The sequence below is a fragment of the Ursus arctos genome, unplaced genomic scaffold, assembly GCF_023065955.2.
Source record: "Ursus arctos isolate Adak ecotype North America unplaced genomic scaffold, UrsArc2.0 scaffold_11, whole genome shotgun sequence".
NCBI classification, from domain to species: Eukaryota; Metazoa; Chordata; class Mammalia; order Carnivora; family Ursidae; genus Ursus; species Ursus arctos.
Window position 1 is genome coordinate 45,867,393 of NW_026622775.1, and position 24,513 is coordinate 45,891,905.

The following is a 24,513-nucleotide window of genomic DNA, read 5'->3' on the forward strand; positions in this document are numbered from 1 at the left end:
GTAAGTCTTTAGCCCAAAAGACCTTGTGATCTGTTTGGTTTCATGTTCATATCCATAAGATAAATTTCATTACCTTGTCCTAACTTAGTGCCCTGTAGCCCCCCTTAATCTAATTGAGCTGACTTACCTATTTTGTGACAAGCACTAGTCACACAAGTTCAAAGCCACTCATATCTTAGTTCTGATTTTTTTTCCTCATGCTCGAAACCCCCTCTCCCATCCAATAGGTTCTTTATTTCCTAACGCATTTTGAGATTTTACCATGTTCTCAAAAGTACACTAAGAATTTTGTATGCATTACTATTTAATTCTCATCACGGCTCGGTGAGGTGGGCACATCCCCATTTCTTTAGATGGAAAAAGTTGAGGCTCAGAGAGCCTAAGTGATTTGTAGGAGGGTCATACAGTCATTTGAAGAAACACTCAAAGACTTTCTCATTGGTACCCTTCAAGTATTTCTAACATACCATCCTGTATTGTTATTAGGAAAACACCCTGGTCTATACAAAGTGAGGGTTTTCATGGTAACTTTGAGAAGAAAATGCAGTTGAGATGTCTAATAATAGCTTTGCAAATTAGCATGTGTGTAAGCACACATTTAACTAAGATACACACATTTAATTAGGCTTTATGCATTCATTTTTACTGAGTGTTAAGCACTTTGAGGATCTTGAAGGAGATCTTATCTTCCGTCGAATTAGAAAATCTGTAGAGAAAAAAGTTTACAAGGACTTGTGGTAAATGGTCTGGATTATGCGATGACTATTCTTAGTGTTGTGGGAATTCAGACAAGAAGAAGAGTCAGTGAGGACTGAGGTGGGAGGGGGGAGGTTTCTTGTCACATTAAGCACTTCAGTCCTTCTTTAGTTTGGATAAGAAGAGGGGAGTATGTGCTGCGTTCAGCTAAGAAAGAGAAGCAAGAGCAGGTGGTTGTGGAAGATGGGGGTGAAGGAGAGGTTAGAGCAGGGACAAGTCAGAGATGAAAATCCCTGTGGAGAATTATGTGGAGTAGGTTATAGGGAACATAACAAAGGGGAATAAAACTCAAAAGGACAGTTAAATTTGCTGTAGAAGGGAATATGGAACCATTAAAGTTTTTAAAGCAAGTAGTAAGAGACTGAACTAAGGAAGCTAACTAAGAAATTTTAAATTTGTATTTAAAAAAGTACACATTATAAGCACTAGTCTGCACTTTGCTACCTACACTATTTCAGCCTCCTCTGTACTTTGAAAACTTATTATATTGCTTTAGCTCTGGAACCATGCAAACATATTTTTAAAAGGAATGTCAAAGGTATACCAGAATTGTTAGTTTCCTAAGTTAATTTAATATTTTAACAAATTTTAACCTATTTGCATGGTTCAAAAGTCAATGGTAAGTGAAGCATTTGTTACATGGATATATAGAGCATTATGAGAAGATGTCAAAGGGGGAAAAGTCATCAGGCTTATGCATGTGTTTTTATCTCTTAAAATATACTCTGCAGATCTTTCCATATCAGAGCACAGAGGGTGTCCTCATTTCTTTTTTTATATCTGTGTGGCATTCCATTGTGTGACCATGCAGATTGCCTCCTCTGAGTGTGGGTGTAGCGGTGTTCTCGGGCCCCAGAGTCTCCTCCACGGGGGTTGCACAGTGCTGTATTCACATCAGTGGTAACTGTCCGCTAAAGTTTGTCCAACAAGGATGTTGTTAAACATTTAGGGTTTTGTCAGTATAAAAGGTGAGAAATAGTACTTCCAGGTGGTTTTCATTTGTATTTTTTTTTTCCGTGTGATTCCAGAGGTAAGCAAGAATAAAAGAAAGATGCTGCTGTTGATTGAAACAAGAAAATCAAGAGGAAGGTCTGATTTGAGGGGAAATCTTATGAGTAAGCCTTCTAACTCATTGCAGTTAAGGACAACGAGAGATGTCAAAGAGAATGTCATCCTAGAGAAATGGCAGGGCCCCTGAAGAGGCAGTGTGGCAGTAATCGTCATGCATTAGGACTGGATTTAAGCTGTGTTTTCTCATAAAATTCAGGCAGCTTGATATAAACCAGGGTTCTGATAAACATCACTAAAATTTATTTTCTTTACAGTGCTTTCATATTTTTGTTCATCAAAAGTGAAATACCAAATAACACGTGTTCTGTGGACACCACACCATTAATGACAGATCATGTGAGTACAATATGAGAAACAAGTGATTTGAAGCATAAAAAAATTAAGATAAAAGGAAAATGCATAGATTTGAGACACAGATGAGAAGGTAGTTTTTTTTTTTCATTCAGGACCATCGACAATATGTTTGTATATTTATTATAGTTAGGTCTACGTAGCAACCAATCAAGATTGCCCCAGGAAACTTCTCAGCAAACGCAGAGGTCTATTTATATGTACTAATGGTAGATCCCAACTAGAAGATGTATATACAAGCTCGTATTTTGGAATGGCTTAAGGATTTCTGCAATGGGAAGACCCTAAGTATTGAAGAGGAATATGAAAGTTACTTTAGAAAGAGGGAGGAGACAGGTCTTAAAGTAGGCCAGGGGAGAGCAGTGGGGAATTGATCAGAGGCAGAGTCAATGAAAGGAAATGTCAAGTCATATGAAAAGAGGAGTAGGACTTGATTTTCTTCCTTTTTCTCTTTCATCACATCCTGTTCTACTCAAAGGTAAAGACAAGAAATACGTAAGAATTGACTGTTTGACCTTGAAGAACCTAAATTAGTCTGGACTGGCAAATCTAGATTAAACAGGGACAGCCTATAGGAGAGTTGACAAAGCATGAAGGCCAGTGGCTACATACACAAAAGTGATTTCAGGGCAATTCCCCATGCCCATGAGCCCAGACTCTAGTCCTTCCTGGTTCAATCTCTCTTCTCTCTAAAGCCGGTCCAGTGCTACCCAGCTGCCCTCGGAAACCAGAGTCCTGCACCCCTGCTGAGGCATTGCCTCCCTGGAAGGTGCTGCCTCTACTCCTTCAAAATTAACCTTTTCTTCTCCCTTCCTTCTTCTCCCATCAAAACCCTCATCAAATAACGTGACTGAAACCTTAGTTAAATTGACACAAAGTTAACTAATAATTAGCTAAAGTATAAGAGAAAAGAGATTTACTAACCCATAAACATCTAATCCAGAAGATGTTGCAGAGAGAGAATGGAGGAATTGAGACGGAGTGAACATGTCTAATGTTCCTTGCCTCCCCTTGGAATTCAGATACCTCCTGACCAACCACTCTTCACACCAAGGGAGAGAAAAAGAAAAACGCAACTCAGAAAAAGATATATTGCAGGTTAACTGCCTTAGATTTTTCCAGGCACGATGGAAGGATATAAGCAAACCAAGTGTAAAGATACACGAAGAGCATGATTGGATATCATGCAACCATACATCATGAGCTCCTCCTCATTGAAAGAAAGCATTATTGCCAAACTTGACTTAACACATGGCAAAGAATTCAAAACTAGTTTCTTATCTCTTACAAAGGCATTAGGAGTATCACGTTAAAGAAATGTCAACTAAAAGGCAAAGATGATTACATTCAATATTAGAAATATTATAAATTGGCTTATAATTCTTCCTGACTTAGAATATTAACCTAAAAAAAAGAATATTAACCTAATCATGAAACATGGCTGAAAATGTTTTATTAACTAATCCAGCTAAAGAAAACTGAATTTAAAAAGTACCTATCAGGGGCGCCTGGGTGGCACAGCAGTTAAGCGTCTGCCTTCGGCTCAGGGCGTGATCCCGGCGTTATGGGATCGAGTCCCACATCAGGCTCCTCCGCTATGAGCCTGCTTCTTCCTCTCTCACTCCCCCTGCTTGTATTCCCTCTCTCGGTGGCTATCTCTCTCTCTGTCAAGTAAATAAATAAAATCTTTAAAAAAAAAAAAGTACCTATCAATCTTAAGTATTCTGTACAAGAGTCTGAGTTTTCCTTGGTTCTAATTTTTTTTACAAATTATTAAAATATGCAGATGAAACACAAGCATGGTTAACTCCTGTTACTTTTGATAGGTGTATCAAAATAGCCATATATTAAACTGAAAAAAATTAAACAGAGAAGTTTCCAACTGCCAAACCTTTCTGAATGAAAGAGGAACAGAATCAGAAACATTTGAGTCTGGAGATACGGACAGAATCAGAATGCATAGTGTCACATGCTCATATTTTAAAGTATGTTTGAGAAAGAAGAGAAAAACATTGAAAATCTTCTTGTCACCTGTGATTATCAACTGAATGCTGTTTCTGTTTTGGTTTGTGCCAATATTTTCCATAGGCGATCAACAGCAGTCAAGATTCCTGTCCTGGTTATTCCTGGGTGGATAAACTTTCTACAGCCCAACAGCGCACAGTGTAAGAAGAGTTTCTGTTATTCTTTTCGTATTTGATTAAAGCAAGGATTACCGGAGTGAAGTGATACTCATCTAAGTTCAAGAAGCAAATGGTAACATAAGCTTTGACTCCCATAGTCCATGGCGGACAGACTTTCTTGTCCCTGCTGAATTTTTAGGTATAGAGGTCCGTGATCTCAGTGTGTCGAGAAATTCCCAACCCACTGCAGTAATAAGCAGCTGACAAAAACAATCTCATTTTGCAGCACTTTTGTGCCTAAAGTGAAAGAGGTAATACAGGCCAGAGCATATGATGACCAACAGGCTCTCGGCAATGACAGTCAAAGTAGGCAGTACACTTCTCTAATACTGCACTGCCCAGGGTGCCTGGCCTCCACTTCCTCCAGAAAACCCCTACACCCCTGTGTTAGATGACTTATAGTCTCAAGATAGTCATTTACAAATATAGTAGAATATTTTGGGTCCAGGTAGTTATACCCTTCGCTCTCCTAAAGACTGAGAGAGTTTGGCTCACCAGCAGTCCCTGTATTTTAGAGTTTCTTGTGGGATGTGTTTGGATTAGCAGAGAAATAGGATAATATGTAAGTGGATAGCTTGCATTTTACAATCGATGACTGTTCTGGACTTCTTTCGGTGACACACATAAGCCCTTCAAGAATATAAAGCATTTCCTTTGTTAGTATGTACACTGACCTCACGGTGGGAAAGAGGCTGTGCCTGGTGCATAATAAATGCTCAATACATATTTGAATCAATTGAGTGAATGAGAGAATGAGCTCACAGAGAAGCTTTGGAAGATAAATATGTTGCTGTTTTTGCTTCAGAGTAAAACAGATCTCTCAAAACAAAACATTTTTTCACAAACCTCTGCCATTCTAAGGGAATATTTGTTAAGAAAAACATTTTTGATTGTCTCATGATTAGCCAGACCTTGTGTATTAGTCCGGTCTGTGTCTGGGACACCCCTTTCAGGACTGTGGAGTCCAGGCTTCCCCATGACACAGGGATTTCCCGGGTGGATAGAGCTGATTGCCAGGTTGGCCCTATGAGTTCCTATTATAATAGACCTTAAGAATTTGTTTTTTAAGCTTGGAAAGGAATGTTTGTTTGTTTGTTTTTGCCTAAAACTCTTTCCTGTTTCATGTCTTTGCCCTTTGTATAAAGTGAAAGGGACTGTTCCAAAATATTAATCATCTCTCCCCAAAATTATTGGGAACACTTGTCTCATGCAAATGTGGCCCAAGTCTGAGGAGTCAACATGACTCCAGTGTTTAAGATGAAATATTTTCTTTTGTAAAAAGACAAGAAATGTTTTACGCGAACTATCCAAATTGTTTGATTAAATCAGCACTGTTGACCATACCCTTGTCAACGAAGGCATGGGCAAGCATGCATTTAGTATTTTGTCTGCCCTAGCCCTGTGCTGGATATTATCGAGTGTTTGAGAAGCATAGAGCATAGTGTCAGTCCACAAATAGTTCGTATTTAGAAAGCCAAGTTTATTATGCAGGACGGTATAATGATAGCAATAGTCACATCTAAGTAATGACAATTTATAATGATAATCCATTATAATTTCTGTAAATCATACACTTCCGAAACTAGGCAGTGGGGGACAGAAGCTGCCCTTTTAGTCCCGATGCCTCTCTAACCCTGGAGGGTATTTCTTTGACTTTTGACAGTCACAGAGCTTGAGATAGATGTGTGATTTCTGCATAACTGCTTGTGATTTACACTTTGAAGCATGCTTTAGTTATGATTCCATTTGTGTGTTTGTCAGAAATACTGCTGTGGGCCAAGATTAACAGTGATGTATTTGTTTTTTAAGGGGCTGCAGTCTTGCCGTGATATCTGGAATGCTCTATGGGTCTACATTTGTGCCCATCATTTATATCAAGGACCACAGCAAAAGAAATGACAGTATATACGCAGGGGCAAGCCAGTATGGTAAGAGTAAAACATTATTTTACTTTATACATAAACTCAATACCTGTTTTCCTACTTAAGAATATAAAAAGAATGTGATCATAGTAAATCCTGGTATATGACTTGATCTTACTTTTTCATTGTAAGTGGTGAATTAGAAAACCACTAAAGACTAAAAGTAATAAAAGACCGTTTGAGTCTTTTCATATGATCGTCAAAATACAAATATAATCAACTTTATTCTAATCAGGGTTTATATAGGCTACTTAGATCTTAACACATAGTTCCTGGCTTTACAGTAAGATTTGGAGATTATTTTCCAGTTAGGTAATCTCTGAGAAAATATGTATTCTTCTGCTCTTTTTAAAAAAGCTAAAGTGCAGTACCTATCACTTTAAAATCAAGTAAAGGTCAAAGTATAACCTTCCTAAAGGTCAAAGTATAGCCTAGTCAGAGGATATTGTTTTTAAAGCATAGAGGAGTGCATTGAAAAGCCCAACATAATGCTCCCAGATTATCTCAGTTTCTAGTGATAGATTGAGTCTGTCTGTTGTAAACTCAACCCTCCGTCCAATAGCCCTCGTACAGGCTCATCAGGAGATGAAAGAAGGTCTACTTCAGGGGTCCTATCATTTTGTTGAAGCATGGCTTCCACCCATGAACTCATAAAATAATGAGATCATAGGTAATAAAGTTCCAAATTGGATGGTACAGAAAATTAATGTGATCTACGTTCAGATAAGGGAGAAATTTGGAAGGCAAAAGTCATGAGGGAGAGACTGATGAAAAAACTGGGATTTGAAAGATTTTAATTGAGTGGCTATACTGCGGGGACACCATTATTTCTTCCTCCCTTTTTAAATTCAGTCCAATTAGCATTCAAACCTTTGACTAACTTCTTTTTTTTTTAAGATTTTCTACAAATATTTTTTGTGTTCTTATTATTTTCATCTGTAAAAGATAAGAACCAATAAAAATAGAATAACATAGGATAAATTAAAAGAGAAGGAAAAACAAGAATGAAGAAATAAAATGGAACCAGGAACGAGTCTAAAAGCTGTGACATATTTGTACACTTGCTAGAAATGAGCTATAAATATGACTCTAAGATTTCTTATGGACACAAGGGAAATCAAATCAGTCCCACAATTCAGTGAACACAAGATAAAAAGAACTAATCATCCAGGAGTACAGTTGTTCTTGGTCCTGGGCCATAATAAATAATGTCAACAATCTCTTTGCATAAACAATACAATCAATTCTTAGGGACCTTTCTTATGACAACTTTAATGCCGTCTAATAGAAACACACTTTATTCCACTTTATTAAAAAATAATTCTAGGGAGGTGCAATTTTTTATTTCATTTATCTAACAAACACATAAGTATTACATGCACTGTGCTAGACACTATTCTAAGCACATTACAATAACTCAGTTGACCTTCATAGGAAGCTTATTAGTTAGATACCATCATTATCCTTGTTTTACAGTTGAGAAAATTAAGACAATGAGGGTTTAGATCATTTGTCCAGGTCTCAAAGTTTAGTGGATTGCAGATCCCACCCAGCTGGTCTGTGCTTTTATTAAATATGCTATGCTGCCCCTTGTGGTAGTTCATATACGTGTTCTTATATGATCCAGAAGTAGGGTTGAAGATTTTAGAAGAATAGACATACTTTTTGACCTTCAAGCTTTTCTCCTTAAACATGACCACTCACCTTTGTCAAAATTTTAGTTGAGAGAAACGTTGAGTCCAATGTGAGCTTCCCAGCCAAGAACCTGTAGGATACCCATCTGTATGACTAAACAACAGTCTGTTTAAACAGTCAGTGCACTTGGGGTTTCTCAGATGACCACCATCATGTGTCATTAACTCCCCCATGTACTGAGGCCTATAGTAAACAACTAAAGAAAACTCTCTTTGAGATAACTTCCTGAATATGCTTCCATACAGCTGTCATCTGCAACAGAGATTCTGGTCTCCGGATTAGTCGCCATATAAAATTAGCACCCCCCTGTATTTTTCATGCCACCCCCACTACAGTCTATTTGGAGATTTGCTACAATTGCCATTAGTAAAATTAAGTCCGAAGCCTATTCTTAAAAAGAAGATCGTATTTGCATAATATTTGTAGTTTCTTGTTTATCTTTCCAAGATAATCAGAAAAACCAGCCTTTTAGAACTGATTGTAGTAACTAATATACTACTTAATATTTCTAAGTTTTAAATATGTTAATTAAAATTCTATATAAACAGCATGTAGAAAACTAGGATGATAAAATATAATTAATGGTTCCTTTACTTTTAAGGCTAATTTTGATGAGTTTGTTTTATTTTGAGAACCCTAAATATATTTGGGATGAATAAAAGGATGCAGTTGAGAGTTTTGTGGTCTGTCTTTTCAGATTTAGACTACGTTTTTGCACACTTCAGTGGCATCTTTTTTACAAGCACAATCTACTTTCTGGTCTACTGTATAGCCATGAAAAATAACCTCAAGTTATATCCTGAAGCAGTCTTGCCAGGTAAGAACATTTACTACAAAAAATCTTCTTACTCTGTAAAAGTATTCTCTACTCACTTAGCTTGAATAATCATCTTCCGGAAACCAAGCCATCCTGAGCGTGTGGTCTGTGTATATATTCCCTAATTGCTTTGGCCCAACTCACCACTAAATATGAAAGATTTAAAAACCATGAAACTTGATACGAAATGCCAGACATTACAGAACCTGAAACTTGAACAGTGAATCCAAGATGATTTCCTGTGCCAAAATACCTTGTGTATTGACCATCAGACTTTATTATTTCTTCTTCATTACCTAAGGATGCTTATTAAAAGTCAGAGTTAATAGTACTTTGTAGTCACTTAGGTAAACAAACATTTTCTCTGAAAAATAAGGAGAAATTGTTTTAGAGTTTGAAAAGGGTATATGATAAATGCACATTCTTTGGACTTAATCCATTCAGCACTGGTGGTAAAAAAATATATACAATTTCTTATATAGGAGTTTGCCATAAAGCAATTTGGAATGTAGGCCCACAAGTAAAAAACATATATATATATTTAAGAATAAAATAAAGCGTATATCAGAGATTCATTTTGAATACCTGATTCATTCAGGTCAAAGTATGCCACTATACCTTATAAAAAATGATAGGGTATTTATTGACCACTTAGCTAAAGTATCCTGAACGTTTTATCTGGTATTTTCATTCAAATTCTAGGAGCTTTTTTTTTCTTAGCTATAAGCATCATTCTGAATTTCACATATTAGTATGTTGATCTTTTAAAGTAAATGGTGTTTGCAGACCATGCCCAGATCCAATATCTTCCCTAGGTCCCTCTCCACTACCCAGTTTTATCTCAACTACAACTTTGGGTATTTTATTAATGTCAATAAAATGAAAAGGTTGATAATTATACCCACAGCAGTCAAGAACAACAACAAAAAACGACTTAGCTTCCAAAATGATCATAAAATCATGCTGGCCAAATATGTCGATAGGAATGCATTGAAATGAGCGCTTTAATATTCCCACTGTTTCCAGAGTGTGGACTTTTCAGGAGAGGAACGTGGTTTGTAAATGTGCGCTGTTTGCATGTGTTTCAGGATTCCTGTCAGGAGTTCTTTGGGCAATAGCCACCTGCTGTTGGTTCATAGCTAACAACGCTCTCAGTGCTGTGGTCAGTTTTCCAATAATCACTGCTGTAAGTAGCTGAATGTTTCTCCAAATTTTTGTTTTTCAAATGTAAATCTGATTTTTCTGAAGTATTCTGAGTGAATCACTGGGGACTGTCATGGAGTTCAATTGTTCAGGAGGACAATTTGTGTAAGAGATTCATGTAAATTCACCGATACCCTCTCCCCTCATGTCCCTGATTGCTAAGAGACCATCGCTAGCCTCGTTTTAGCAGGTTTATTCATCTTTGATATCCTCGCAGTTTTTGTCTGGTCATTTTACCTGATGTCATTTTGGATACATTGTAATTTGCTGTTTATAACAATACTTATCTCTGTACAACAGTTTACAAATTAAAAATGCTTTTGTGTATATTCCGACGCTTGAATCTCATGACAACATCATGAGACAGAAAGTACTTCAGAATCCTCATATGGTACTTCAGTATTTTTAAAGGCTTTCAGGAAGTCCTAAAGCAAACTGTTGTCTCTGGATGAGTTATGTGATTAAATCTTAAGTTTTGCTTGGTGCTTCCAAAAGGGAGTAATACAGTGGGGTAACTGGTAACATGTTATTTCCTCAGAAGAGATCATTTATTTTCTAGCACTAAATTCTTAATAGAATGTAACATATGGGGCCTTTTACAGGGGACATAAATAAGAATAAATAATATTCCTCAAAAAAATCTATAGTAGACAGAGATTTGGTTTTTCTGTCACTGTGTCTTGTATTAAATTATGGTAAAGACTTGGGATAAAACATTAAAGCCCAATTCCATGGAAATAAAGTGCTGAGATAGGTGAGGTTCAGGGAGATGGTTGATGGGAATAGTCACTGTAGCTCTTGGAGACTTGCCTGTCAGAAAGACTATTCTCGAATAGTCTGTGATATAAACAAAGTCTTCTCACCCACCAGGTTTAGCTTCCTCTGGTGCTTGGAGATTGTTACCTGGGAAAAAACAGTTGTTTCTGGGACTTGAGGGAATTGGGCAAAAGTTCTGGTAGGGGGGCGCCTTGGTGGCTCAGTCATTAAGCGTCTGCCTTCGGCTTAGGGCGTGATCCCAGAGTCCTGAGATCAAGCCCCACATCAGGCTCCTCCACTGGGAGCCTGCTTCTTTCTCTCACACTCCTCCTGCCTGTGTTCCCTCTCCCACTGGCTGTCTCTCTCTGTGTCAAATAAATAAATAAAATCTTAAAAAAAAAAAGTTCTAGTAGGTTCTTGCTTGGTTTCACTTTTGTTACTCTAGTCAAGAGCAATATTTTCTACATGCAGAAAAGATTCAGAAAAGATTCAGTCTTTTCCTCAAGGATCTTACATTCTTCTTTACTTCTTGGGAGAACTGGATTTTTTTAACATTAACTTTTTTAGTGGAAAATTTCAAACATACCCATCATCTGGCTTCAACAATTATAAATATGATCAGTTTTATTTTATCAAAAGAGCACTTTAAAAAAGAAATTCTAGCAACGCTGTTCTTCCCAGGTACGTAAATTTCCACTGTTATATACCCACTGGTAACTAGACTGTGAGTTTCTTGAAAGCAGCTATAGCTTATTAGCAAATAACATTTAATTAAAAAGTAAAGAGAGAGAAAGAGAAGAGAAGGAAGGAAGGAAGGAGGGAAGGAAAGAAGGAAGGGAGGGAGGGTGGAAGGTGAGGAGAAAGAGAGCGGGGAGGGAGGGAAGAAAAAGAAGAAAAAAACCCATGTGGCAGGAGCAAGGGCTTGTTACTCTGCTCCAAGTCTTCACTGATAAATCTAAAAGCTGAATCAGTTTATCCAGAAGTTCAGCTTCTCAAGGTAGCCCAAGCTCACCTTGTTTTCAAAGGCTGATTTACAAATACGTAACTTATATTCATTTTATGAAAGGAAAATATGCAATCCCAGTTGCCAACACAGCTCTGTCTCTTACCTAAGCTGTCCTTCCTATTTGGCTCTCCTTTGCCCGAGTCAAAGAGTATGTACATACTTGGGCCTATGCCTGCGCGTACTTTTAGCAAAACATCACTTCCCATAACCACATTACTCCTCACAATTACCCTTAGACCATGTCTAAACTGGTATTTAGGAAATGATCAGCCAAAAAGTCTCAAAGGTCAGTGATACCTTTTGGCATTGTCTTCTATCATGTTCTCTGAAGGAAAATAAATTTCTTAATTAGAGAGGATAAAATTCTTGAGTGATTGACCTGATAACATTATTATTATATCTCCTTTTCTATTGTTTCCTTCCACCCTGTCCAAAGTCAGTATGGAATTGCCTAAAGCACCCAGATGCTTCTTGTTTGGTTTGGATTTTGAGGCTTAGGACCTTACGTCATTGATAAAAGACAGTTCCTCTGACCTATTTCTCTGGCTCTTTTGATGTTGAATTTTCCAGACACTGATAAACAGAGAGTAATGTATTTTTACATGCCAGGAGTGGAGTCAAACTTTGTTGACCCAGTCATGTAGACAGTTGGAGTAGTGGAGGGGGAAAAACATGTTGGATTGTTTATGAGAAACTCTTCCAGAGTTTGTGCAGGGCTTGAAAAGGAATCATAGAAATGCTGATACAATACCCTCTCCACAAACACCATGATTAATCCAAATTCCAATTTTTTTCCTTCTCAGCTAAAAAAAGTTAATAAACTTGAATAGCTTCAAATTTTGAACTGGAGAATCATCCTTTCTTTCCACCTCATGTCTTCTCATTTCCCTTTCCTAGATTATTTCATTCTTGTCTGAATAAACCTATTGCTTATTTTTCCTTACATGGCTTTTCTGTCTTCCTATAATACTGTCTTTAGCATCCATTGGAGTTTAATGTTAGACATAGTTCATCACTGTGCAATAGTTATCAGTTCAAGAATTTTTTTAAAGTACGTTATTTGCCAGATCCAAAAGAAATACTAACTACAGTTTCTTCAGTTGTGAGATTGCCTCATGCTGAAAAAAAGTGGTTAATTATTCCCACACTTTTGGGGCATCTGGGCGGCTCAGTCAGTTAAGCCTCTGCCTTCAGCTCAGGTCATGATCCCAGGGTCCTGGGATCGAGCCCCACTCCGGGCTCCCCGCTTGGCGGGGATTCTGCTTCTCCCTCTCCCTCTGCAGCTCTTCCTGCTTGTGTGTTTTCTCTCTCTGTCCCTCTCTCTCTCTCAAGTAAATAAAATCTTTAAGAAAAATTATTTCTACACTTTCTCCTATTAATCCTATTTCTAGTATCCTAAGTTCATTAAAAAAATAAATCATTTGCTTATTAAAATTTTATTGTAAGTAGATCACATTTATTAAAGTAAATCACATAATAGTATAACATCATCAGTGTAATAAATATGAAAATCAGAAAGAGACAAAAAAAATCTTCATTTTTTACCGAATGCTGCTTAGTTTAATGTTGAGTTAGGGTTGAGATTATGAATAGTTTTCCCTGAGAATACTGTTATACTGTTTTTATGGTAGAAAGTTATTCAATGAAAGTATTAGGTCAGCTCTCCAATATACTATATTTAGGTAGAGTTCAAGTTACAGAAAAAAATAACCAATTTAATTACAGTTTTTCTTTTTATTCAAGGGTCCAGGATTTATAGCTGCAATGTGGGGTGTCTTCATGTTTAAGGAAATACAGGTATGTACAAGAAAGGGTAGATTTCAAAAACAGGTCGTAGAGCCAGGTAAAGGCATTTCATACTATGTTTGTGTTATTTTCTGAAAACTGTATGTGACCCCTAAGCCCAGGGCAGAAAACACATGAATGGATTTGACAAACTCAGATGTTCAAAATGCTATCATCCCTAACAAGGAAATAAAATACTAAAGATATGATAATTATTATGGAACATGTTTCTCTCCATCCCAGCTCCCAGAGGGAAAATGCTTTAGTTGACTTTTTTTTCCATGAGAGATTTTGGCTACATAATCCAATAAAATATGATAGAGGGAAATTTTATTTAATGTAAAATATGATAGATAAACAAGATGAAAGATTTTTTTATCCTAAAGATTAAAATATCCCTGAGGCAAATGGAATTTGGAAATAGACTTTTTTGTTGGTTCTCATGCCTCCCGAAGGCCTGAGCAATTTTATAGGAAAATAGTATGGTAGCAGGTGACTACTCCCACTTCTCTTTCAAGTGTAAATGATGGTGACTTAAAACTGATTTAAAATAGCTCTAGGGTGTGTGTGTGTGTATTTTCATTAAAAATTGTTTTAGGGGCACCTGGTTGGCTTGGTTGGTGGAGCGTAGGACTCTTGATCTCAGGGTTGTGAGTTCTAGGTTGGGTGTAGAGATTGCTTAAAAACAAAATATTTTTTTTAAATTTTTAATTGTTTTAGCATTTTTCCCATTTACCTTTATTTGAGGAATATATGTGAATAGTATTTTGTAATAGTTTTTACTAGAAATATATGTAAATCAAAGGTACTATGTCGAGGTATCATGGATATAATAATTCTCTGTCTTCATATGCAGCTGTAATAAAAAATTCTTGGTTCTAAAAAGATCTGATGTTCCTAATCTCTGCGAACCAAAAAGCAATCTGTGTACCTGGATAATCCTTAAAATGATTTTATTCAGTTTTAGATTTAAAATATCATTTCATTTATTCTAAGTGAAATGTTTTGATTTAGAAAGCCATAATTTGATAATACAGGATTCTCAGATTTAAAAAATAATAAATTTGTTTAGAGATATGCACCAGGATCTTAATTTTTATACTTTTTAAAATACACAAGACAACTTAAAACATTTATAGACCCATAAATTTCTTCAATACACATTTCTCATTTATTTTAGTTAGGGTTGCTTTCTGCAAAAAATAATTATATGTCCAAAACGTGCTGTAATCTCTTTGCAGATATTTCATCTGCCTCCCAAAGGAAAATAATTGCTATGTAAGAATTGGGTATTTATTATCTAGTATAACGTCCTGAAGCCTTAGAAAATCACAAGTGAGCATAGTTTATTTGCAGTTATAGATAAAAAGAAACATAAATGAAGACTAGATTTAATACAAAGGATTTGAAAATTATTTTAGTCACTACTACTGTAATAATGATATGAACTTAAAAATCTTCTTCCCTAGTTATAAGAACTTGAGAGACAGAACCCATTGAGCCTAGTGGTAATTCCTGGGTCCTCTAAAATGATACTAAAAGACATTCAAAGAAAGCCTTTTTAAAAAGACACCTTTAAAAAGACAGCTAAGGTCAAATACAGCAGAATTTTTTTCTTTAAATGATAAGCCATGACCAAGTAGGGCTTAATTCAGCAGTGCCGGGAAAGTTCATAATAGGCTAATTAATCAGAGTAATATAATATTAGGTAAACAGCGAAAAACTGTGTGATGATATATATTTAAAAGACGTGCTGAAATTAAAAACCAGGGTTTTTTTTTTTTATTTGAGAGAGAGAGAGAGCACAAGCAGGGGAAAGGCAGAGGGAGAAGCAGACCCCCTGCTGAGCAGGGAGCCCAGTATGGGACTCGATTCCAGGACCCTGGGTTCATGACCTGAGCTGAAGGCAGATGCTTAACCGACTAAGACACTCAGGCACCCTAAAAACCAGTTTGTTTTTTTTTTTAAAGATTTTATTTATTTATTCGACAGAGATATAGACAGCCAGCGAGAGAGGGAACACAAGCAGGGGGAGTGGGGGAGGAAGAAGCAGGCTCATAGCGGAGGAGCCTGATGTGGGGCTCGATCCCATAACGCCGGGATCACGCCCTGAGCTGAAGGCAGATGCTTTACCGCTGTGCCACCCAGGCTCCCCTAAAAACCAGTTTTTAATTAAGAGAAAACTTCTTAGAAGTGCTACGGATAGGAGAAAGCTGTCTATTATAACAATAGCAAATGTGTAGCTAAAGTGAAACCTAAAAGTTCTCTCTCAATTATACCTCAATAAAGCTGAGAAAAAAAGGAGTTCTCTGTGAGTTGAAAGTCAAAGATTTCTCCATCACTGCTATTATTCAGTATTTTCTGGATTTCCTAGCCAGTGTGGTAAAATAAAATTAAGAAAGAGAAATAGATGTAGGAAAGAAAATGAGAAAACTGTCATTGGCATGTAACATTATCTTCTTTAAAAATCTAAGTGAATCAGCTGAAAATCTTGAGATCCAATAAGATCACTTGGTAAGGTGCCAAAATATAGGATAAGTATAAAATCAATAGCTTTCTAATATGCCACCAATAAGCAATTAAAAAGAGGAAAATAGGGGCACCTGTATGGCTCAGTCGGTTAAGCATCTGGCTCTTGATTTCAGCTCAGGTCATGATCTCAGTGTCCTGGGATCGAGCCCCAAGTGGGGCTCTGCACTCAGCGGCAGGGAATCTGCTTGAGGATTCTCTGTCTCCCTCTCCCTCTGCCCCTCCCCCTGCTCATGCTCTCTCTCTCAAATAAATAAATATTTTTTAAAAAGGAAAATAAATGCTATTAAAAACTACAAAAATTATAAAAGTTTAAGAAAATAATCGACAAGGAATTGCTAGATTTATAAAATCATTCACTTTACCACAAAAGTTTACTACAGAACATAAGAAAATATCAGAACAAATGGGGAAGCTCACCACATTCCTGACGGAGCAACTCACTGTTGTTAGTAGGCAGTTGTTTCCAAGTACAGTCAGTGTGGTTCCTACAAATTCCAATGGAGTTCTATATGGAATTTTGAGAGTGAGTTCTAAAGTTTGGCCAAGTATGGATGTAAAAATAAAGAGAGAGAGGACCAAGCTGGAAGCAAAGAGTGACTTTTATTGACCTTCTGGGCTTAAAAAAAAAAAACAAAAAAAAAACCTTACAAATCTGTCTACAAACAAAACTTAAGTATCCAGTGAGGCTTAGGATTCAGTGCAGGTGCCTAGTTGCCTCTTAACAGGTGATTTAAAGGCAAGTTTTAAATACTTTACATGCCAACTTGCTTAAGAAAGAGCTGTCAACTAAACACTGAAACCAAAATCCTATTAGAATTTTTTTTAAGATTTTATTTATTTGAAAGAGAGAGAGGGCATGAGTGGGGGGAGGGGCAGGCAGGGGGAGAAGCAGACTCCCTACGGAGCAGGGAACGCGACCCGGGACTTGATCCCATGACCCTGGGATCATGACCTGAGCCAAACGCTAATGACCTGAGCCAAAGGCAGATGCTTAACCTACTGAGCCGCCCAGGCTCCCCTATCAGAACTTTTAAAAATTATTTTTCTTAGAAACAAGATAAAACCCTAGAGGAAAACAAAAGCAAAACGTATCTTTACCGACTTCTAGGCCCTATCAGTATGTCTTGAAGCAATACTCGAAGACACATATTTGAAAGTCTAAAACCTATAGCAGTAAGAACTTAATCTGAAATCCAAGCACTTTTTGTGCTAAAGCGTTTAATGATTTCATTTAGTCTTAATGCCATCCGGGCACCACTTGGAGGCTTTCCACTTCCAGTGCTCTTTGATATCTGGTATGTGTTCATCTTTGGGAAGTTTGTTTTAGAATTTTACTTTGAGCTATTTTAAACTTAAATGTACATTATTATCTTTAGAAACATACTTTAGACACAATGTCTACAGAAATGCCAGTGCAGGAAATTACTACCACCACAATTTATAGGTCAGTAGCTCCTCCCAGATAAAGGAAGATATCATCTGTTATCTTAGTAGCTGTTTCAAAGATCCAGGTTAAAAACTTTGTGCTTTGTGGAGAATGTTAGCATGATCTTTCTAAGTGTTTATATTCACCTTTGACGAGGGGAAACTATTGCTATTGCCCAAATATAATCAGTCTTTGTCTTTAGGAGACTATAGACAGTTTGGACAGATTCTTCACCTCAAAGGGGAAAAATATTTTACTCTCCGAGAGAGAACATTATTCTTCTGACTACACAGACAATAAAGGAGAGAGCTCAGCAAAGTAATCACATAATTAGGTTGTAAAGTGCTGATAATTGAGGACCATATGTTGTTTTTTCTTATTTAAGTCATTGTATCAATTGTCTAATTCACAAAGGACACTTGGAAATCACCTGATTGTATTCATTCTTTGAGCAAATATTTGAGTGTCTCCTCTCCTTTGGTACTGGTATCTAGTAAAGGTTGCAGTCTTTAAAACTGATGTCAGGGGGGCGCCTGGGTGGCTCAGTCATTAAGCATCTACTTTCGGCTCAGGGTGTGATCCCAGCGTTCTGGGATCGAGACCCACATCAGGCTCCTCCGCTGGGAGCCTGCTTCTTCCTCTCCCACTCCCCCTGCCTGTGTTCCCTCTCTCACTGGCTGTCTCTCTCTCTCTCAAATAAATAAATAAATCTTTAAAAAAAAATAAAAAATAAAATAAAATAAAACTGATGTCAGGGAACATTACAGCCTCAGCAGGAGTGTGTGTGTGAGTGTGTGTGTGTGTGTGTGTGTGTGTAAACAAGCCGCTCTGTACTTGGAAAGGCTTTGTGGTGCTTTCATTTGTGGAACTTGTACTAGAGTGACTTCTGGTAGTATTCATGCTCATAGAGAATCAGAAAATTTAGTTGGCCCCAGCCCAACTTACAAAGACATCTCCCCTGTCATCAAATAGAGGTCATTTAATCCATTTTTTTCCCCAATTCTTGATGAAGTTGAAGAAAGAGGATATATGCTTTTTGGAATTTTGACTATATTAATTGGCATTAATCTTAAGAGATAATAATAATATTATATGTGATATTATATATTTATATAATTCGACTGTCAGGAGATCTCAATGTTGTTTTAAAATTTCTATCTAAAGTTAGGGAGATACTGGTCCTGTTTTACTTTGCGATGTTCAAACCCTGCCTTAGAGCCTCAGGACTTATATTTAAAGAGGAACATAGACAGCATGGCAACCATTCAGATGGGAACAGCCAGGGACCTTGAATCTATTTCATATGAAACATGGTCAAAGGGGCTAAAATACTGGTCAGAAAAAAATAAGCTTTAAGAATATAAGACAGTTATTTTTTTAATGTTTGAGGGTTTATCTTGTGGGAGAGAGATTAGAATTGATCTATCTGTACCCCTGGAGATAGATAGAACTTACAGTAAATTGGGGCACCTGGGTGCCTCGGTCCGCTAAGTGTCTGCCTCAGGCCAAACCTGCCTGTTTGGCTCAGGTCATGATCCCAGGGTCCTAGGATTGAGTCCCACGTCGGGCTCCCTGCTCAGCAGGGAGTCTGCTGCTCCCTCTCCCTCTCCCTGCTTGTGCTTTCTCTCTAGTTCACTCTCTCTCTCAAATAAATATATAAAATTTAAATAAAGAGCTTACAGTAAATTAAATATATTTACTTAACACAGCAAGATCCTTTGTTAGGGGCACCTGAGTGGCTTAGGTGGCTCAGTCGGTTAAGCATCCAACTCTTGATTTCAGCTCTGGTCATGATTTCAGAGTCGAGAGGTGGAGCCTGGCAGTCAGGCTCTGAGATCAGTGGGGAGTCTTTCTGAGATTCTCTCTCTCCCTCTGCCCCCCCCAAAATAAATAAATCTTTTCTTAAATAAAGTTATTTCTTGTTTAATCAAAGATAGACTGGCTACATTGGGAAGTGGTTGTCAGTGTTTCCCGCCTTTAAGACCAGGGCACCCACCCATAATTGGGCAAGACAAACAGTCTCTCTGTTCCTTCCTTGCCCTTCACATCCATCTCTGTCTCTCCAGCTGCACGTCATCATTCTGTGCCCAAGAAAGCTGTAGTTCCCTCTTCCATCATCTCCTTGCATCCATTCTGGACCCCTCCAACCTGTTCACCATCTACAGAAAAGAGGGTGGACTTAATGAAATGTGAATCCCATCTTTTAACCACATCCAGCTGCCCATTTCTTTAATGTCTTCCCATTACTTGGAAAAATAAAACCCCAAAGGGTACATGGCCTGTGAGATCCCACAAGCGCGGACCATAGCCCTCCAACCTGGTTTTGTTCCACTTAACTCCCGTAGCTGTGGTTACACTGACTTCCTTTCAATTCCTGGCAAGTATCACACTTTATCTTACAGCAGAACTTTGCATATAAAATTCCTTCTACTTGGAATCTCTGCCTGTTTCCCTACCCAATTACTTGGTGCTTACAGTTAGAAGCTGAATTCCTCACCCTCCCAACCAGCCTCACTAAGATTCCTTTGTAACACCCCTCAGAAACAATCATGGTCGTTTACTTATTAACACCCCTCTCGCTTTGTAACATTCTTTTCTGCCATGATTAACTTTTGTCTCCCATATTACACCATTATCTGAATAAGGGCACACCTTGCTTACCATTTTAACCCCAGTGCATGTTGATGCAAAGTGGGTGCCCACATGTGTTTACTGAGTGGGTGAATTAGGAAGGTTCTAATGGGTTTGCAAGACAATCTGGATGACTAGTTGGAGGGATAGCAAAAGGCATACAGGAAGCTGTTAGTAAGGTCCTTAGCAATCTGGACGTTCTGTGCTTTCTGCATGTTCGATTCAGATTTTCTTAATTACACTTACTCTTTTTTTATTATGCAGGGTCTACAAAACTACCTATTGATGATATTTGCATTTTGCATCATCTTGACTGGAGCATTATGCACTGCTTTCTCTAAAATCTAACAATTACAAGACCAGCAGATGGCAGCAGTGGGTAAGAGAACCCTGCTACAGGACTCCTAGCGATTATGCTGAGTTCATTTTCACACAGCAAATGGATCTCAACCCGTCTTGGACTGGGTAAATGATTTTTTTTTCACGAATGTGAGAATAAAGGAAAACTAAGTTGCGGTCAAGTATTAAAATGGAAAATTCCTCTAATGAACTATTTATGTCAGTAGGACTTTACTGGGTAATTAAAATGTCTGCCCTCTTACAGCATTACCGCTGAGAGTGCTCCTTTACCATAATATGTACTTGGTGTTGCATAAGCAGCAAAACAGTGTGGAGTTCATATACACAGAGAATTTTGTCTATGTCCAAGTTGCCAACATATTACCCTTGTTAATGAAGAGAGGCAGAAAAACGTTGGGGAGAGAAATGGGGAGAAGACCTACGTTATAATGGAATTAGATTCCAAACCTGTCTAGATCCTTGCCAGAAAAAGTAAATGTCAGAGTTAGTAACTGAATATGAAAAAGGCCATTTCATTTTTTGCCCAAACTTATTTTTACTTCAAATTAATATTGCTCAACTCTACGTCACCCCCTCATCTTCACTCAAAATGCTTTTGATTATCTACAGATAAAATCTGTCTTCAAAGGACAAAGATTTCCAACCATTGAGAATATACATATAATATATCTACAGACATATACAGATACACACACGTAAATACACACACATATATGTCTGTATGATTCCAAACGGGAAATTCTAGAGTTGCTGTAGTGAGGGTCTAGCTTATTAGAGTAAGAATTTGCAGGGACCAAACCCTTCTTTGTGTGTAAAATTTTTTATTTTTTTTCTGAAATACACTTTCCTAAAATCCCTCTTTAAACTGGAAGTTTTCTTCCTGTGTTAACTGGTGGTTTCCTTTAAGGAAAAAAAAAATAACGGACATGCTATTTTTATATACATATTCAGAAGAGACAGGACAGCATTCTGTTTAAGTGTATGCACTCTGGCGCTGACCCAAATGGCTTTCATCTTCATTGTATGACTTTAAAGGAGTTCCCAAGCCTCCTGTTTCAGATTCCTCATCTATGAAATGGACATAATGATAATGATAATGGCTATTGTAAGGTTCAAATTAATTAAAATCTGTAACATGTTCATTGAGTGTCTGGCACTTGGCAAACATTGTATCATTCTTAGCTATTATTGTTATGTACTGTTTGAGAAAGAAAACGTGTCTGTAGATTGGGGAATATTTTGTAAGAGCTACTGCCCTCACCACCAGCCCATCCAAACAACTAGTTATTATTCATTCCTCTATTTGAGTGCAATTTAAATAATGATACTAGAGTCTCTATTTCATTACGAATTCTTCGATTGTAACACCTTACCAAAACTCATTTTAATTTTAACCTGAAATATAATTAATTATGTTGATAACTTTAAATAAATTGACATAACTCAAAAGCTAATTTGCTTAAATATATTTTCAAATTTCATACGGATAGCATTCAATTCTGGAGTTGAGATTGCCAATCTATATGCAAAATTTTTAATGTGAAATAAAGCAGTTGCAGAAGAAAGATGAAAAAAAATCTTATTACCACTATACAGTTTCTGCTACCACACAATGCTTTTAGTGTTGGTAAGAGATAAGAGTAGTGTGGGGGGTAAAAACAAGCTTTTCAAAATGGTTACCATGCGGAAAACTTACTATGTAGAGGTTAGTCTAAACAGGTGATGACCAAATATCCACTTTCTTTGCTCAATTTAAGAAGTTAACACCTACTCTCTCTATTAAGTTTTGAGGCTTTATTCTTCCTTGTCTAGTATGGTCAAATTCATGTGTTTTAACTTCTTGCTTGGCTTTCTGTCTCTGTGTACGGAGAAGTCACTACCTGAAGTAGGGAAGTGGCATCCCAGTGAGGCTGGCATCCAGATTATGGGAATTGTTTATTATCAAAATAAAAACTCTTAACTTCTCAAAATTCCTAATGGGTTTTATGGAATTAATAGTACCGTGTTGCCCCGGAGTTACCAAATCTCCATGTATTCCTCTTGTATTCGTTTGTTTGTACTACCTATTTGTATCAATATTTGTGAGCTGAAAAACACATTGATAAAAAAGGCAAGTTGTAGAACCATGTGCACAGTATGATACCATTTAGGTAAATTTTGAAGAATCAAAGTAATATACATTTTTCTATAAATGCCTATATATGCAAAAAATTAGAAAAATACATATACAGAGCTCATAATAATGTTTGCCTCTGGTGAGGATGAATGAGATCAGAATGGCAACACCAGGGTCAGTGTGAACTTGAGCATTATCTTTAATACTCTAATTTTTATGGCAATGAATTCATATATTTGTTCTTTAATATGTGTTAAAGAGTCAACAGCGAAAGAGCTCAGAACATGTGTTTAAATGTTAAAGTAATTAAGACTAGGTAAGGAAGATATGAGTATACGTTATTTTCCTCTTTATTTTTTTTTTAGTACTTTTTAATTTCAAGACAAACATGCACACTCACATGCACACACAAGTAAAAAAGAGATCAAGGGAAAGTTGGGAAATTTTCCAAATTAAAAGTCCTACCTTCTTAAGATAGAATCTAGAAACTCACTTTTCTAGCCTCCTTTGCAGTAGGATCTCTCCTTCCTGATTATGTAGACTCCAAGGTCAATTTGTGGTCCTGCTGGAGACTCTGTGAGCTACCTAAAAACACTTGTGTCAGAAATTTGCCTCATTAAAAAAACAAAACAAAAAACTCACAAATATAGCCTATTTTAATCAACTTTAATGAGGTATAATGTGTGTCCAATAAAATTCTCCCACTTAAGTGAACAGTGTTACTCTTAGTAACTTACTGAATCATACATTAAGTATTTATTGGGTGGATCCCTTGCATCTGAGGCAGGCTAGGCCTTGGAACACATGAATAAAGCAGCCATGGAACTTAATCAGAAAATCCCAAGATATCGAGTAAAAATCTTAGAGGGCTATAAAGGAAAATTAGGGGGTGCTATGAGGGGATACAGTAAGGGGTCTGATCATGAAAGATAATCCATAAAATGAGGCCTCAGCCAAATTAGTTGCTAGTAGTGAAAACAAAAGATGTATGAGAAAGTTTTTTATTTTGATGACTTTTTTTTTAAAAGCACAGTTTGTATCTTACATCTTTGCTAAACTCAGCTATTAGCTCTAATTGGTTTCTTACAGATTTCTTAGGATTTTCCATGTAGCCATTCATGATGTCAGCAAATAAAGAATTTTACTTCTTATTTTTCAATCCAAGTGCCGTTCATCTTTTCTTTGCTTTATGGCCCTCCACTGTATTTTGAATAGAAGTGGTAAAAGGGGACACCCTGGTCTCACTCCTAATCTTTCATCATTAAATATAGTATAAGCTATATGTTCTTTTCTTTTTTTTCCCAAATGCTCTTTCTCAGGTTGTGAAATTACCTGAGATTACTACAAATCTCAGATTACTGAGATTACTTGAAATTTCTGTTTGTAGTTTCCTGAGAGTTTTTATCAAGAAAGAATGCTATATTTTGTGAAAAAAAAATTTTTTTGCATCTTTTGAGATGATTTTTTTCTTTTTATTCTGGTAATATGGCATATTACATTAATTTTCAAATATTAAACCGATGTTGCATTCCTGTGGTAAACGCTACTTGGTCATGATGTGTTATTAGTCTATCTATATATTGTTGGATTTAATTTGCTTTCGTGTTCATGAGGGATATTGGTCTGTAATGTCAGAGTAGTGGCTTTAAAAAGTTTGCTAACAATTGATACTATTCTTCCTTCAGTTTTTGGTAGAATTGAAAAGTAAAGCTATTTAGGCTTCATTTTCTTTAACATATATTTGTTGATTCAAGTCATCTATTTCTTCTTGAGTGAATTTTCTTAATTTTTGTCTTTCAAGGAATTTACTCATTTCATGTACATTGAGACATTATTGGCATAATATTGTTTATAATATTTCTTCATTCTCCTCTTCATATCTATAGGATCTGTAGTGATGTCC

At 36.8% G+C, this 24,513-nt stretch overlaps 1 protein-coding gene across 4 annotated transcripts in view; it reads left to right on the forward strand.

Moving 5' to 3' along the window:
* The window catches only part of TMEM144 (transmembrane protein 144), a 39,019-nt gene extending 16,553 nt beyond the window's left edge, over positions 1–22,466 (forward strand). For all 4 annotated transcript variants that reach the window (XM_057310147.1, XM_026499551.4, XM_044384392.3 and 1 more), the window contains 7 exons: positions 2,082–2,163; positions 4,267–4,343; positions 6,171–6,289; positions 8,676–8,795; positions 9,884–9,981; positions 13,504–13,557; positions 20,399–22,466. In XM_057310147.1, coding sequence (XP_057166130.1) covers positions 2,082–2,163; positions 4,267–4,343; positions 6,171–6,289; positions 8,676–8,795; positions 9,884–9,981; positions 13,504–13,557; positions 20,399–20,482 — 634 coding nt within the window. In that variant the 3' untranslated portion in view covers positions 20,483–22,466. The remainder of the gene's footprint in view (positions 1–2,081; positions 2,164–4,266; positions 4,344–6,170; positions 6,290–8,675; positions 8,796–9,883; positions 9,982–13,503; positions 13,558–20,398) is intronic.
* The last annotated feature ends 2,047 nt before the right edge of the window (positions 22,467–24,513 follow it).